At 44.4% G+C, this 16,832-nt stretch overlaps 2 protein-coding genes across 2 annotated transcripts in view; one reads left to right on the forward strand and one right to left on the reverse strand.

The window, feature by feature from the left end:
* Positions 1 to 1,976, reverse strand: part of LOC117976209 (uncharacterized) — a 46,273-nt gene extending 44,297 nt beyond the window's left edge. Inside the window, exon 1 of the mRNA XM_063598078.1 lies at positions 1,929 to 1,976. Within this exon, the coding sequence (XP_063454148.1) occupies positions 1,929 to 1,976 (48 nt within the window). The remainder of the gene's footprint in view (positions 1 to 1,928) is intronic.
* A 10,076-nt stretch (positions 1,977 to 12,052) lies between these two features.
* Positions 12,053 to 13,339, forward strand: LOC129394274 (ectonucleotide pyrophosphatase/phosphodiesterase family member 7-like). The gene has a single exon (XM_055100189.2). The coding sequence runs from the start codon at positions 12,188 to 12,190 to the stop codon at positions 12,575 to 12,577; it is 390 nt and encodes a 129-aa protein (XP_054956164.1). The 5' UTR covers positions 12,053 to 12,187; the 3' UTR covers positions 12,578 to 13,339.
* The last annotated feature ends 3,493 nt before the right edge of the window (positions 13,340 to 16,832 follow it).

Raw genomic sequence — 16,832 nt, forward strand, 5'->3', positions numbered from 1 at the left:
ACTCAATCTCAAAAAAAAAAAAAATTCAAGAAAGTTATATATAGATGGTTAAAGGTGTGGTAATCCAACCGACCAAATATTCCAGCTAAGTAACAGATTACCAATATTCGAAGAAATATAACACCAGAAAAGTGTTTTACATTAAAACTATGTCAAGTTTGAAAATTTAAAAGACACCTTAAGTGTCTTAACTTAATTTGAAAATTTAAAAGACACTTAAAGTTTGAAAACTTAAAAGAAACTTAAAATCTTAAAGGACCAGCATCACTTACACTGTCACTGTGCTAAAGATATAAATAAGTTTAGCATTAAAGATTAATAGAATACCAGACATACTTTAGAATAGGTAGCTAATTCTCTTAAAAGAAAATCATATATAGTTGTCAAAAATACCTATGTTAGAAATGTGTTCTAATAATATTTTCTTTAGGGATGAAATTCAAAAGAAAACAGTAAAAGTAGAGATATTAGAAGAGGTCATGAAAAGGGAATTGCACTAAATCAAAGTGTCCCAGAACACAGAGACTTGGTATACTTAGCATATCACCTTATATTTTTCTCCATAACATTATATAAAAGATGTCAGCTTCTCCAAACTGCTCGTCTGTAGACTACTTCCAATTGAAACTTGAAACTCTCGAAATGTGGCTGTGTTATGATTCCATGTTGGAGGGAGTTGGGATGTATGTGCTTTGGACAAGCTGGTTCCAGTTACTGCTGCCAGACTTTTGTTTCAGAATGCATCCAGAAGAACTTATCAGGGATTTCAGTACAAACTAAGTATTTCCACAAGGAGCAGATAACAAGACCACAGTTTTTCTCACACATTACCCTTAGGTTTTGACAATTCTGTAAAAGTGTGGGCACATGTAGTCAGAAGTCAAGACCATTTTCCCTGACCCTGTACACGTAGCTTCTGCAGTTACAAAAGAGTTACATAGGATCTTGGTAGATTTGTTCCTCCATATTTGGACACCAGATATACCAATCACATCAACAGCTCACATTACACCTCAAAAATGGTTCTTTTGAAAAGGGTACTGCCAAAGAGCTTTTAAAAGTTAAATCTAATTGGCTTTTTAGTAATCTTACTTGTTAGAATTGATACTCCCTCCTTAAAATTCTCACATTTTTATTTTTGCCACATCACTTCCTCTGACTCCTCTCCTACTTTTCTCTAGCCACTGCTCATTCTCCTTTACCAATTCTTTTTCTCCTGGGGGCAGGAGGGAATGTTGACATTCCCAGGGTTTTGTCACTGGATGCCTTCTCATTCTACATCTGCATCATGGACAGTTGAGATCGATGACTTTGCCTAATAATTATAACAACATCATTCTACGTCCGCATCTCCAACCTCAGAGTTGGAGGGAAGGGAAGTTACTCTTCTCTGTTGACCAGCTGTACTTCTCCATTCAGTGAACACATCCTACTCCTTTCTCCTGTGCAGTATAAAGGCCAGTACACAACCTGGAAACCTATGAATGATCCAAGATTTCTCTCTCCCCACTAATGTTTTATATTGAATGTTCACTAAATCATATTAACTGTACCTCTTTTCTGCTTCTGCTTTATATTTCTACTGCTACCAAATAAATATGTTTATATTTCCTAGATCAACATGGCCTCTTCATTGATGGTTTTCACAGGAAAAAAAGTCCCTACCAACTATTATTTTTTTTATAAATAAAAAATTAAGTAAAACAAATGAAGAAGCCATAAGGGCAAGAAAAAGACCAACATTTTAAAATGAGTAAATGGAGTAAATTTACTTTATTTTATCATGGATGGGTGAACACCTTACACTAGATTGACAGTAGTTCGAGCATCGAACTACAAGGAAACTACAGCTTTAACTACTGCAAAACTTCCTTTCTCTAGCTTACTTTCTTGTACTCAGAATACAATATATAAGATATATAACATACCAAATATGTATTTTCATCAGCATGGGCATTGGCAGCACTAAATCCCATGTCGTTCAAGGGCCAACTGTAATTACTGATTCATTTACTAACTGCAAAGAATTTATTTTACAAGTTAAATAGAAGTTCTAATTATATAAAAAGTCTAATTCATTATTATGTGACTATTAAAAAACATGCAATGTAATAACTTAAAAATTTGTTTTCTTATTTACACAAAAAGATCATCTAGAATATTAGGAACCATAATAAAATAATAATTTTTTCAAACAATACTGAGATTATAAACTACCTACAATTAACTTTTTAAATAATTAGAAAATCTAGACTACTAAGTATTTTTTAAATGTGTGCAATTTAAACTGATTTTTTTAAACTGTTTTTTTGTAATCAAAACATCTTTATTCTTTTTTATCTATGGTAGTACCATCAAGAGTAATTCACTCTCAGAAATCTTACCTGGATTGCTATTTATAGAAAGCTCTTCATATTTCTTTCTTTTGTATTCAGAAATTAGTTCGGCAATGCTATGTATAAAAATAAATGAAATTAATATTTTAATACCATTATCAAAAACATTTACCAAATATACTAAATTATTAGAGTATCTTGAACAATATCAGGATGTTAATTATCCTATACACTTCTCTTCTGTAAGCTCTACAAACTTCTTAGTACCTTTCTAATTAAATAATAAAAACAGGTGAAGTACTCATGAAGTGAAGGCAGTATAGCTCAGCAAACTATCTCACATCAGCTTGACATAATGGAAAGTCACCTTCCTGGCTCTTACTGGAAGGTCCTGGCTCTATAGCCAACAGGTATTTGCTCTTAAACAAGTTGCTTCTCTTATGCACAATGTCTTCTTCTAGATTTTACTATCTTCTTTCACTAGGTTGTTATATAGGTTTAATGAAGTAGCATTTTTAACATTCACAGAGAAATAGTAAAGCAGTGGAATTTGTTCTTGAACTTTATTGCTGAAACTATTTTGAAATCCCAAATCAAACCCAACGTGTATTTTTTCATAGGTTCTAATATTCAAATGCTTCAGTTTAAGAAAAATGTTAAGTCCTAATTTTGCTTATTGTTCTATTATTTGTGGCTTATAATTCAGGGCATCTCAACTATTTCATAATTCATAAATAAATTAATTTATGAATACATTATTTCATTAAAATAGGTAACATGATTGTTCAGTATTATTGAGCTCATCAATTCCAAGGGCAGAAAACTAACAGATGTCAAGATCTGGCTTGGGCTACCACTATTACTTCTCTGCAGACTCTAACTGAACCAGCAGATGTTTGCTAGAATGATGGTTAATCTCCATCAGTGATGTTATCTCCAACTGACATGGAAGACAAAACCCTACTTTCATTTTTTTTAAGTTCCATGAAGTAGATGAAAGTTGACATTTTCTCATTTCCAAGATACATACTAACAAAATATTTACACAACACCCCATGTGTTACTTATCTCCATTCTCAGTTTATAGATCACCTTACACAAATGTTTTTGTAGTGCAAAATCACAATTCAAATATAAGGGGCCACCCATTTTGTTTTGATTCAAACTGTGACTTAGCTAGCCAGCAAACAGTCAAATGACCTTCCCCTGACTGCAAAATATGAAATGTCTCACGATGCTAATTTTCTCTGTATTGTTCCAATTTTAGTATTTGTGCTGCCAAAGCAAGTACAAAGCCTTACTTTTACATATAAATGCTGATAAGTCATGGATGAGGGTTAGCTCTGTTAAATCTAACTAACCAACTTGAGACTCAGATAATTCCAATGAATGGCTTCCTATAAGGTAGAATCTGAAAATATTTTACAAACTTGAGACAGTGATGCAAGCAGGTTGGGAGATCTTCATTATTATAGAAAACAAATCACTTGAGGGGCCAACCACAAGTTGATGCCTCCTACTCTAAGGAAGGATGGCATAGAAGCTTCCACTACCTGAGAAAAGCTCTTACACAGTTTATTTAAAAAGTCTCAGGGTACAGATCTGGTAGCAATAAAGAAAAAACTGTGATCTCTTTCTACAACATTATTTGAATATCTCTGACAGTTTAGAACTATCCCAACTAATATTTGAAGAGAAAAAAAGGGACTCAAAAAGTAACTCACCATGAAGGTCTAGAAGCCCAGGTTAAAATGCGGGCTCTACAGCAGGTTTTGAGTGTGGGTGAAAGTGTCAATTTGCTCAGTATGTATGTTGATAAAGTTAGAATATCCAGCTAACAGAGCAAGGTTCTGCTGTTTTGGAAACATTGGCTGAGCATATAAGTATGTGCAAGTGAACTAAAAAAATAGTTGTAACTTTGAAGCCTTTTTATGGATCAACACGAAGATTGAGGGACCTCAAACAGAAAGGGCATCCTGGTGGCAAAGGTTAATCATTACCAGACTGCAAGAGTACTTTCAATGGCAAGAAAGCAGCAACAGAATCAATGAAAACAAAGCAAAAATTAGAATACCCTTTCCCCTTCTCCTTCTGACTTGTAGACACTGATTGTCTTCCTTGGACTTAGGGAACCCCTTAGGTTCTTGAAAAATTCAATGATCAGGCTATAGTAGATGGTCCACAGTACACAGCACAAGATTTTTTGATAAACTGGACATTTTGAGACCCAAATAACTAATTAGAAAAATCAAACATGTGAAACTACTTTATCCTATGCATAGGGGTTATACTGGAAATAAAATGTACAACATTGGAATCCCTAAGGAGAAAAGTCCTAAAAGTTTCAATATCAAGAATCCTGCACCTGCTGCTACTTATCTAGCCTTTTGCTTGATTTCTGGCTGATGAAGTTGCACAACTCTTGAAAACTTAAAAACTTGAAAATTTGTCACTTGAAAACTACTTGAACCAAACTATGAAATCTCACCTGATATATAAGATGCAATTGTTACAATTATTTTAAACTTCAATTTAGTGTTCACTAGCCTTTTTATGTAAAGACTTACACTGAATTCCCAGCCTCAGAGGCATAATCTTCTGCAGTCTTTCCACACACATCTCGAGAAAACATATCAATATTGTGCTGCAGAAGAAGAATGACTATATCTTTGTGTTCACGAATAACAGCAAGTGTGAGGGCCGATCTAAAATAACAGAGAGGTAATTAAAAACTTTAATGACATTTTAAAAGCTAAGTTTATATACTTTATCAACTTAATATGTTGTCTGTCCATGTAGAATTAACCCAATTACATGTACTAAGAAACAAGCATCTTGGGTGCTCAAGGGTTTATCTTTGCAAGTTACCACAAAGGTTAAAAGCAAGGAACAAAAAGGAAGCCTCTTGTCCCACTGTGGTATGACATAAAGTTGCTAACTTAAAGTTTTTTGATGGGCAAGAAACTATGCTCAGGCCACCTATCTACAGTAGGCAAATTTAAGTGAAAAATTATTCATTTCTTCCCTAGTCTGATACTATACATTATAATGCAAAATCAACTAAAGGGTCAGATAAGAGCTATCTGCAGGCTTAAAACAATAATATTAATAGGAATGCTAATAGTAGTAGTCGTAGCTTCAGTTAATGATGCTCATAAGCATGTGCTAGGCATTTAATTAAACACTATATATAAATATATGTATATGGAGGATAATAATATGTCCTTCAAGGGTGTTTGTGTATAAGTAACATAAGTAACATCATATATATATATAAAATATAAATATTGTATATTATATATTATCTACAAAATATATAATATACATTATAGATTATTATCTATAAAATATATATTGTATATATTATATATGATGTTACTTACATATCTTCTTACATACATATGTTTGGGTATATATATATTATATATATGCACATACTTATATGCTCAGCCATTGTTTCCAAAACATCAGCACCTTGCTCTGTAAGCTGGACATTCTAACATTATATATATATATATATATATATATGTGTATATATGTATATATGTGTGTGTATATATATGTACGTGTGTATATATATATATATAATGTTACTTACACCCAACCACCCTTGAAGGATATATTATTACCCTCCTTTTCACAGAAGAAAACATACTTGGTGATAAGTAATGTTACCAAGGTCACACATCTAGCAAGTGGGAAAACTAGGGATTAAATCCAGTCCTGTGTGAACCTAAAGCTTGTTTTCATTAAAGTAAAGTTTTATCCATTTAAAGCTATCTTTTCTCCCTCTCCCCATATCAATTAAAAACAACACCAAAACACAGTAGAAATGAAAAACATGAAACCTCTTTAGCTAACATAAGATCATACAATCAAAAGCATCACATTATTATATTATAAATAACACCACATCATATTACAAATAACAAACATCTATCAATATACAAAGCTTTCTATATATAGAAGCCTTTTATGTGTATGTCTATATAGAGAGACAAATCCTGCTATATACTGTTCTTTATGTTACTCAGTCCAAATAATTGTTTTTCTACCTGTGATGATCTGTGTTGATATTTCTCACTATATCCCAATAATTAAAAGTTAGTCTTCTTATTAATATAATATTTGTGACTTGAGTGACCGCTACCACTCTACAATGACACTCAGGTTTAAAAACAACACAATAAGAACTAAGGTCTGTACCTGTTAAGACAATTAACTGCATTTATATTTGCATTTTTCTTTAATAAAAATTCCACCATTATCAGTTTTCCTAGATGCGCAGCCAGTAAAAGTGGTTGACATTCAATCTGTAAAACAACAGCAACAATTTATAATCACATAATTACATATTTATCAACTGAACTGAAAACCTTATGTAAGATCCTGTGAGCTTAAATATATACAATTGAAAGGACATAAGAGGTAGTCCCTTTCTTTTCACTCCTCGGTGCTTTTCTACGTTCTGCTCCTTCCGCTGGAAACAGCCTCCTCTGCCTCACCACAAGAACTCTGGTCATCTCCAAAACTCACTTCAAACATTTCCCAGTTCCAAGAATCTTTGCTTCTGTCACAGCATTTAGCATGGCATGTTTCAAGGATTTTATTGTTTCCCACCTGAACCAAGAGCTTCTTGAGGGCAGCAGCTGTATTTTTTTCTCTATGTCCTCAAACTCTAAGACACAGTAATAAATGTTTCAGGTATTTTTATAAATGATCTAAATTATTATCTATAGAGCGGTGTTTCTTAAACTATTAATATATTCCAAAGGATATTTACTTTACCAGAAGTTCAACATTATACCCCAAAAGAAAGACTTCATGATCACCCATGTTTGAAAAATGTTACAAAACTGTGCATTATGTGTCTAGTATTTGAGAAATCTTTTGAACTTCACCTAATCCCTATTTGTAAATACTTATTTTGGAGAACGTTAACATTTGAGAAATGAGTTTCACGGATACAGTTGTGAGAGCTTACCAGTAAAGGTGGAGGTTTCCTCTGGGTGATACACACTTGCCTCATTCTCTTCTAACCATGGTGTCAGAATCTCAGATGACAACGTCAGGTGCGAGCACCTAATGTTGTCGTCTGAGATTCTGACACGATCGACAGTTCATTTGAAGCCTATCTCTTTTTAATTTGGAGAGCCAGGCTCTGAATTAATAGAGATAGGTTTCAAATGAACTTTCACTGCTTATTATTAAATAGTCCATGGGTTTTCTCTAGTAATATTTTTATCTTAGCTGTCAGAAAGCTCTGTATGAAATATTATTCTCAATTACAATCTTAGGACCCTGATGCAAATATTTATGTAATTATAATCTTAGAACCCTGGTACATAATTCCTTTAAAAATTTATTTGTATTCTAGTTTCCATATTAATTCTTACTTAACTTTTTTATTTTAGGTAAAATATAAATCAGAAATAAAAATACAGTGGCTTATCAATTAAAGCTCTAATAATGACCTATATGAATTATTTATAGCATAATGAAAGCCACTAAATTATTTGCATCATTCATTTATTTATTTATCTATCTATCTATCTATCTCTCTATCTATCTGAGACGGAGTCTGCACTCCAGCCTCAGCAAAAGAATGAGACTCTGTCTCAAAAAATAATAATAGTAATAATAATAATTTTTAAAATAAAGAAAAAAGTATTCATGACTCTTGTTAAAGACAGGTAGGAAGACATTATTCCAGGGGGGCTACCACAATGGGGTTTTGCTGTAGGAGAGCGAGATTGGGCTCAGTCTCACTCTACAAAGGATGAGTAGGATGTACAGTCCAGGAGCAAGGGTGCCGGGTGGGTGGAAAATGACAAAGAGGAGACATTGAGGAGAGGGCATGCTTGCTCGGCCAACTCAGCAGGAATCTTCCTGAAAGCAGGCCAGGGTAACAAGATATCGAGAGTGGAGGATGAGGAATTTGATCAAATATTGAGGGTGATCCCATAGGATTTTCACTAAACTGACCCAGCAGGACTCTTGCTAAACCTGAACTAAACAAGCCGAGGACAGAGCCCAAGGTCAGCGCCTTGAAGGCTTAGTGGAGTAGAGTTAGGTCTAGGAGAGGGTCTGTCACCTGACAGCCATCTGATCATAAGAACGAAGTAGCTTATCTATCTTTTGTCCAATAACCTTTCTCTAAGCACTGTACCCCAAGGAAAGAAGGCAAATGTTAAAAATCGAAGAAAGAAAAGGAAAAAGTCAGTGGTGTCAAGATACTCACAGCTGCACTATTTTTGTTTGTTTTGTTTTGTTCTGTTTTTTTGAGACAGAGTCTCGCTCTGTTGCCCAGGCTAGAGTGCAGTAGTGTGCACTTGCCTCACTGCAATCTCCACCTCCCAGGTTCAAGCAATTCCCATGCCTCAGCCTCCCAAGTAGCTGGGATTACAGGTGCGCACCACCATGCCCAGCTAATTTTTGTATTTTTCGTATAAATGGGTTTTTGCCACATTGGCCAGGCTGAACTGCACCATTTTTTAAATAAAATGTTGTCAATAGCCCCAAAGCCTGACAATAGAATCCCAAGTGAACAAAGGCTGGTAAATTGCTGCCTCTTGAAGCAGCTGAAGCTGAACGCTGGGGCTTGGGAGCCAGAACGCTTGGGTTCCAGCTCAGCTCCTCCAGTCACCAAGTGACTTTAACATCTCTCTGCCTCAGTTTCTAACCTGTAAACTAAAGATTGTACTAACTCCTACCTCAAGAACTACCTCCAAGCTTCAGTGAGATCGTGGCTATTGCCCAGTGCCCACGGACTGTGGGAAATGTCCTGTAGCCATGAGCTACAATCAACCACTGCACACCCTTTCCATCCAAGCGCTCTATGAGATCGGGGAGAAAATGGAAACCTATATGGGGTGACCCAAGGAGCTCCCCAGCAAAGCGGGATTGAAGTACAGAGCCAAAAACCAGAGGAAGAGTTACCCAAGCATGGCTGGGATGTCCTGAGAGGAGCAGGAGCAGACCTTTCATGCCATCTCCAGACCAGGCCCAGGCAGGTAAGAGGGTGAACAGGACCAGGAATTCGCACGACCCCGGGGGGCCGACAGGAGAACCTGCAGAACCATGGACCCCAGACCTGCAAGACACCAAGATCTGCGCCGGCCCCAAGCACACCCCAAATGCACCTCAACAGGGGCCTGGCCAGGCCCCTGGACCACTGCCTCGGCTCCTCACTCAGGCCCTGCCTCCCTGGCGGCCCTCTCGAGCCCTACCCCACAGCCAGCTCCTACTTAAACCTAGCAATGCCCCCCAGGCCTGCAATTCTATTATCAGCTTGAACTAGGTCCCGCTGAGAGTGACAGGAAACCCAAATAATGGAAATTGCAACCAGGCAGAGTGTGTTGAATTCTCCCCGGGAGGATGCAGCCTGGAGCTGAGCTACACAGGACGCTGGGAAGCAGGCCCCTTCTGCGCACCATGGCCATCCCCAGGGAGCCCCTCATCAGGCGGCTTAGGGTGGCTTGCCAGCCAGAGGCATCAGATGGAGGAAAAATCAGAAAAGAAGAGAAGCAACGCTAGCTTCTGGCAAGAGGCTGGGACTGGTACGTGACATTCTCCTTTTGCCCCAGTGGCCAAAATGTGGTCACGTGGCCATGCTTTACTGCAAGGAATGCTGGGAAATGTAGTCTTTCTTCTTTGCAGCCGTCTTATCATGGAAACAGGGGAGAACGGATACTAGGGGACAACTAACCAGCTCTGCCACAGCTGAAAATCCAGATTCCGCCATGGCCTACAGGCTCCTCCTGGCCGACCCCCTCGGGAGCCCGGGTGCCTCCCTTCCTCCACGCCTGGTCCCTCTGCCTGAAGCCTTCCTGCCCTCTCTCCTGGCTCCAAGCATCCTGTGGGCTTCCCCCAGCGCTGGTGCCAGCAAAGCCCGATCTCCTCTCTCGAGGCCGCCTGCACTCCCCCTGTGCGTGCATCGCAACCTCTGTCCCTGACACACAGGGATCCTTACCCTCCCCAGGGTCTGTGCTCCCCAGGGAGGAGCCGCACCTCTGGGCGCCCTGAGCCCCAGCCCTGCAGGGCAGGCACCCCATGCGGTGGTTTCAGGCACCCGGCAGTCGCTCCATCCTGGTTTTCAGCCTTTAGTGCACAGAAGCGTGAAGAAGCGGGGGTCACTGGCACGGAGTCCTCCTTGAGAGTCCGGCCGGGGATCCGTACCAGTGGTCCCTGCCCACCTGGGTTAGGAAAGGCTGACTGGCCTGGGGAGGCTGTGGACGACGTCTGCGGTGTCATCTGAGTGCCACGGCCATCACTTTGAGACGGCGTCTGCTTGCTGCAGCCAGGCAAAGGTCTTAAGGAAGGCCAAGGCCACTGTCGACAGGTGTGTGGCTCCAGATTGAAATTGTGACAATACCCCCAGCCATGCCCTTCCATCTTCCCACCGTGCAATCAGTGCACCACCTCCCACCATGCAATCCAGAGCACCACCTCTCAGCAAAACCTCCAGGATCCACCTCAAACCCAGCCCCATCCCACAGCCACCACCCTGGTCCGGGCCACCAATAGCTCTTGCTCGGACACAGGCTGTCACCTCTCCAGGGAGCACCCAGTGTCCCTTCTGCCCTCGTTCTGGTCTGTCCTTCACCCACAAATGGAGAGTGTATTTTAGCATTAGATCAGTTCATGTCGCTCTCTCCCTTAAAACCCGCCCCTGGCTTCCACTGCCTGGCATGAGAATCACCACTGCCTGCCCCACGGGACTGGCCCTGCCACCTGCCCCATGCCCGCTCCCCTAGCTCATGGTCCCCCAGAGTCACTGGCCTCCACCATCCTCTCAGCCAAACCCCACCAGCCACCACTGCGTGCCACCCACCCACCCCGCCAGCCTCTCCATCATGTATTCCTCCTTCCCTTCTTTTGGGAAACTCTTTTCTTCTTGTTTGTTCATTTTATTTTCTGTGTCCCCAACTCGAATGGAGGCCACGCGGAACACTGTCTGTCTCATTCACTTCTGTGTCCCCGGAACCTAGAACCATGCCTGGCACACAGAACGTGCTTGATAGGTACTGAGACAGAGACATACAGAGAAGGAAAGAGGGAGAGAGACAGAGAAAGAGAGAGAAAATAAGAGAAGGGGAAGGAGAGATGGCGGAGAGGGAGGGAGAACCGCACGCTGAATCCAGGGGTTCCTCTCCCACCCCTCATGTGCCCATGGTAACAAAGGAGTCCCCCTCTTCTGACCCCTTGTTGTCAAAAAGTCCATCAAGCAAGAACGCCCGAGCCCCAGGCCCCCTCTGAAATTCCCAAGAAGGAAGCACCCCAAGAAGGAAGGCGCGCAGGACGCTGCTCTGGAGCCATCGGGTTCCCGGTCTGCTCACCACGCTCAAGGAGCCCTTTAACAGGAGCAGGAGGAGAAAAGACACCCAGCCTGGGGTTCCCCCTGGACAAGGCCATGCTGTGACCCAGGCTTGGTCCTGGCCCTGACCGTGGGAAGCCCACCCCACAGGCCCTCGCCCAGGCAGGCCTGAGGCCCATGCACCACTAAAGGCCTGGAGAGGGGGTCCCACCGCAGCCTCACCTGGGTCCCCTGGGGTCAGGGTAAGCTGGGACAAAGGGACCACCGGTTGCTATGGGAGAGGGAGAAGGCACAACTTTCCCAGTAGAATGGGCTCCTGCTGTGCTCTGAGCCCTGGGTCACTGTCCGCACTCTGGGGAGGGAGGAGAGGAGCCTGGAGCCCCAAGGGCGTGGCTGGCAATAAAGGCAGATGCTCAAGTTGATGCTGTCCCACGCACTTGAGGCTGGGTCCAGGGGTGGCACTGACATGGCTGGGGAGCCCACTCCCGAGGTATGACCCGGGGATGTGCACAGCCACATTCCAAAGACACACGGGATGAGATCAGCCCAGGTGACCCTGGGACTTTGCCCTCTTCAGCAGGAGCCAGCCCCGTGCACCCTGTGTGCCTGTCCATCTGGAAGGCCCAGCATGAGAGGCCCGACCGTCCTCCTCACTGTGGCTCTGCCCACGCTCCTAGCTCCCGGGGCCGGGGCACCGGTACAAAGTCAGGGCTCCCAGAACAAGCTGCTCCTGGTGTCCTTCGACAGCTTCCGCTGGAACTACAAGCAGGACGTGGACACCCCCAACCTGGACGCCATGGCCCGAGACGGGGTGAAGGCACGCTACATGACCCCCGCCTTTGTCACCATGACCAGCCCCTGCCACTTCATCCTGGTCACCGGTGAGTACTGCCCCGGGATGGGGCCTGGGGGTGGGAGGGCCTGAGAAAATAGGTGGCACAGAGCCCTGTCATGCAGGATAAAGGGGAGAGGTCCTTGCTCCATGCACAGGACACAGCCAAGGGGAACATTAGGAATACCTCACCGTTGGTAGCAACAGATCTGGGACAAAGAAACATGACCAGAGGGGTCCTTAAACCCGTGGCCACAGGCAGGGCAGCAACCCCAAAAGGCTTCAGGAAGAGGGGAGTGTGGCAGGCTCCCAGCCGGCTCCCACGGCTCCCCTCCCCTGCCCGCCCGTCCAGCTGGCTGTGTCAGCCTCTCCCTCTCTCTTGCATCGTTTCCATCTCCCAGCCAACACCTCCCTGACAGATCTGCCCAGGCTGCAGACAATACAGACACAGGTTTTTAAAAAGCCAAATATGGGGCCAGGCGCAGTGGCCCACGCCTGTAATCCCAGCACTTTGAGAGGGTGAGGCGGGCAGATCACTGGAGGTCAGGAGTTCGAGACCAGCCTGGCCAACATGGCGAAACCCCGTCTCTATAAAAACACAAATATTAGCCAGGCATGATGGCGCATGCCTGTAATCCCAGCTACACAGGAGAATTGCATGAACCCAGGAGGTGGAAGTTGCAGTGAGCTGAGATCGCGCCACTGCACTCCAGCCTGGGTGACAAAGCAAGACTGCATATAAAATATATATGTGTATACATTTTTGCTCCCGCAGCCGCGGCTTTTTGCCGCCGCTTTCTGCCGCCGCCTTTTGCCGCCGCCCCTTTTTGCCGCCGCCTTTTGCCGCCGCCCCTTTTTGCCGCAGCTTTCTGCCGCCGCCGCCGCCGCCGCCGCCGCCTCCGCCGCTTTTTGCCGCCGTCGCCGCCGCCGCGGCTTTTTGCCTCCGTCCCCGCCGCCGCCGCTTTTGCCGCCGCCCCCGCCGCCGCCGCGGTTTTTTGTCGCCGCGGCTTTTTGCCCCCGTCGCCGCCGCGGTTTTTTGTCGCCGCCGCGGTTTTTTGCCCCCGCCGCCGCGGTTTTTTGCCGGCGCGGCTTTTTGCCCCCGCCGCCGCGGCTCTTTGCCCCCGACGCCGCGCCTTTTTGCCCCCGCCGCCGTGGCTTTTTGTGGCTTTTGCCCCCGCGGCTTTTTGCCCCCGCCGCCGCGGGTTTTTGCCGTCGCGGCTCTTTGCCCCCGACGCCGCGCCTTTTTGCCCCCGACGCCGCAGCTTTTTGCCCGCCGTGGCTCTGAGGGCGGGAGCGGCACACTCGGCTGCCAGCTCTACCGGCGTCCTGGCTCGGGCAGCGTTGAGGGGCGCTCCTGGTCCAGCTCTCCCGGCTCGGGGGTCCCTTGCCTACGGGCCCGCGCCCAGGGCTCCCCGCCTTGGCCGCTGCGGCCTGCATAGAGCGGCGCTCCGCGCGGCCGCGATGGGAGAGAAGAAGGAGGGCGGTGGCGGGGGTGATGCGGCGGCCGCGGTGGGAGGCGCAGGGGCGGCGGCCAGCCGGGCGCTGCAGCAGTGCGGGCAGCTCCAGAACCTCATCGGCATCTCCATCGGCAGCCTGCGCGGGCTGCGCACCAAGTGCGCTGTGTCCAACGACCTCACCCAGCAGGAGATACGGACCCTGGAGGTAAGGGGTTCGTGGACCCCGGCTGGGCTCGAGGAGCGGCCCGGACACCTCCCTCCGGGCCCTAGTTCACTTCTGGCGGAGTTGCATCCTTGAGCTCGAGTCGCCCGGTTGGAGGCTTCTCCCTCCTGCACTCGCTGATGCAGCAGCCGGAGGACCCCGGTCCTGCCCTCACCTTGGGCAGGATTTCTGGGGCGGGTGCGTGGTGGGAACTGGGATAGAGGCTCGAGGGGCCCGTGGGTGGGGTGGGCTGCGCGCGGACATCCCCTTACCCCCCCCCCCAGGATTTCCATCTGGTCCAGCCCTCTCATCTTGTAGGTGAGGAAACCAAAGGCCTGAGGGAGAACTGACTTGCCAGGAACCCCTGTTAAGGAGAATTAACAAAGAGTGGTTATTAAAGAAGCACTGAGTTGGGAGTCAGACCTGGAGGCCCACACGCTTGGTTAAGACATTATACCACCTTGAATCCGGCATGTTGACTGAGGGTGAGCCACTCCATCCTCGTCTGATTGTGGGGTCTTGACCTCAAGGGGTTTCTTGCAGGAAAAAGCAAATAGGCTTGCTTTCCTAACTCTGTCCAGTACCTTAGGGACCCTGAGGACTGGAGAGATTCTTGGAGAGCCATCTGGTGTATGTCATGGGTGGGCCTTTTTTGAAGGTCAGTCTGCCCAGTGGGCTGGCTCAGCCCGAATGAACTGTCTTGAATCTTTGGAGTTGTCTGTGTACTTTTAAGGGCTTCTCATCCTTGCACCAAAAGATCCCCTGGAAATTAGGTGGGAAAACCTTAACTTTTGTGGGGCCTTGTGTTTGTCTTAAAAGTTCATGCACATGGCCAGGTGGGGTGGCTCACACCTGTTATCTTGTCCTGGATCCCTTGAGTCAAGGAGTTTGAGAACAACCTGGACAATATAGTGAGACCCCGTCTCTACAAAAAATGAAATATTATCCAGGGGTGGTTGTGCGCGTCTGTAGTTCCAGGTACTACTGTGGCTGAGGCGGGAGGAGCACTTGAGCCTGCACTGAGCTGTGATCTCACCAGTGTACTCCAGTCTGGGCCACAGAGCAAGACCTTGACGCAAAAAAAAAAAAAAACCAACAAGAAAAATTCTTGAAGATTTTGCATTCTGTCTCACTATCCATTGGTTTTCATGTCAAGATAATGTCAGAAATTCTTTACAATTGCTTCCAGAAGGAGTAGCCTTTTGATCTAGTGCACAGGTGTCCAGTCTTTTGGCTTCTCAGGGCCACATTGGAAGAAGAATGCTCCTGGGCCGCACATAAAATACACTAATGCTAACGATAGCTGATGAGCTTAAAAAAAAAAAAAAAGAAGGTTTGTGCATAATTTTCATGATACCCACCACCACAGATAGGCGGAAAAGTCCTTGTACTCAAAGGGTTGGACACGGCTGATCTAGGGTCTTGTCGTCCATTTTGGCTTTCTCCCTGATTCCAGAATGCAGGTAGAGATGTAGAGACGTGCTTTCAGGACAGCTATTGAGATAAAAAATTCGTTGTCATTTATTCCCAAGCACAGCTGTTTGTCATTTTCATTGAAAAAGTCTCCATTTAAACTGCTGTCACATATAAAATCTATTTATATAAGTCTGTATTTTTCTGTTGTCTTGGCTTTTGTGGGCAGTAGTGTGTTTTAACCGAGCAAACAGTCCTTCCAAATAATGAAGCCGAAGTCAGCCTACCTGCTTGCCATTTTTCTTCCCCTTCCATTTTTCTAACCTCAGGATAATTGTAAGAATGAAATAAGATTTGTGTTTAAGGCCGGGCACAGTGTCTCAGGCCTGTAATCTCAGCACTTTGGGAGGCAGAGACAGATGTATCGCTTGAGCTCAGGAGTTGAAGACCAGCCTGGGCAACATACTGAGACTCTGTCTTGTATAATTAAATTAAAATTTAATAAAAGAAGAGGAAAAGACCTGTGTTTCAAATTTAAAAAGAGGGGGGAAAGTGTAATGCAAAATGTTGACTATGCCAGCTATGATTGGGAAAAATAATTTTTCCTACAGTATTATCTGTAGACTTGTATTAGCAGCATACTGGTCATAAGCGTTTTGCTTTCGTCAAATATGATGAGGTAAGCTACTTTAAAGTGTGGTGGGGCTTTCTTCTGCGTGGCTCCTGGAGGTGTTGAGTCCCAATTTAGCCAATTAATTTGGGTTTAGTTTTGATATGGATAAGGGAGACCAGCTTCGTTCATGGTGCACACACAGTTTTGCCAATAAGGGGGAAAAAAAGCAACCTGAATGTTCCTACTCATTAGATGCTATCTGGAGAGCTCCTACCCCACCCCCACCAAGGCCCGGGCCCTTAAAAAGACTCAATGCAGCCTTTCTGTATCTCATACTGTATTCTGCAAGATGCTCCTGTGAAAGAAAGTTGTGCTGCATCAGCCATCTCCCTCCTGAAGATCCCTGCAGATGAGGATTTGTGTTTTAAAGGTTCTGAGAAGTCCTGCAACAACAGTTCTCAAACTTACTTGTCCAGGGGATCTTTTCTTCCACTGAACGTAGTTGGGGAGACATGGCCTTAAGCCTTGAGCAGAGAAAGAGACAAGAAACTGTTGCCTCACTTACAACCAAGTGTTGTGTTTATGTTTTAGGTTTTTATGAAACTGAGGTGCTGTTTGAGGTTCTAAATGAAATTGAGTGGTTGAAGAGAGGCTGGTATCCCT

This window comes from Pan paniscus, chromosome 18 (genome assembly GCF_029289425.2).
Source record: "Pan paniscus chromosome 18, NHGRI_mPanPan1-v2.0_pri, whole genome shotgun sequence".
Taxonomy (NCBI): domain Eukaryota; kingdom Metazoa; phylum Chordata; class Mammalia; order Primates; family Hominidae; genus Pan; species Pan paniscus.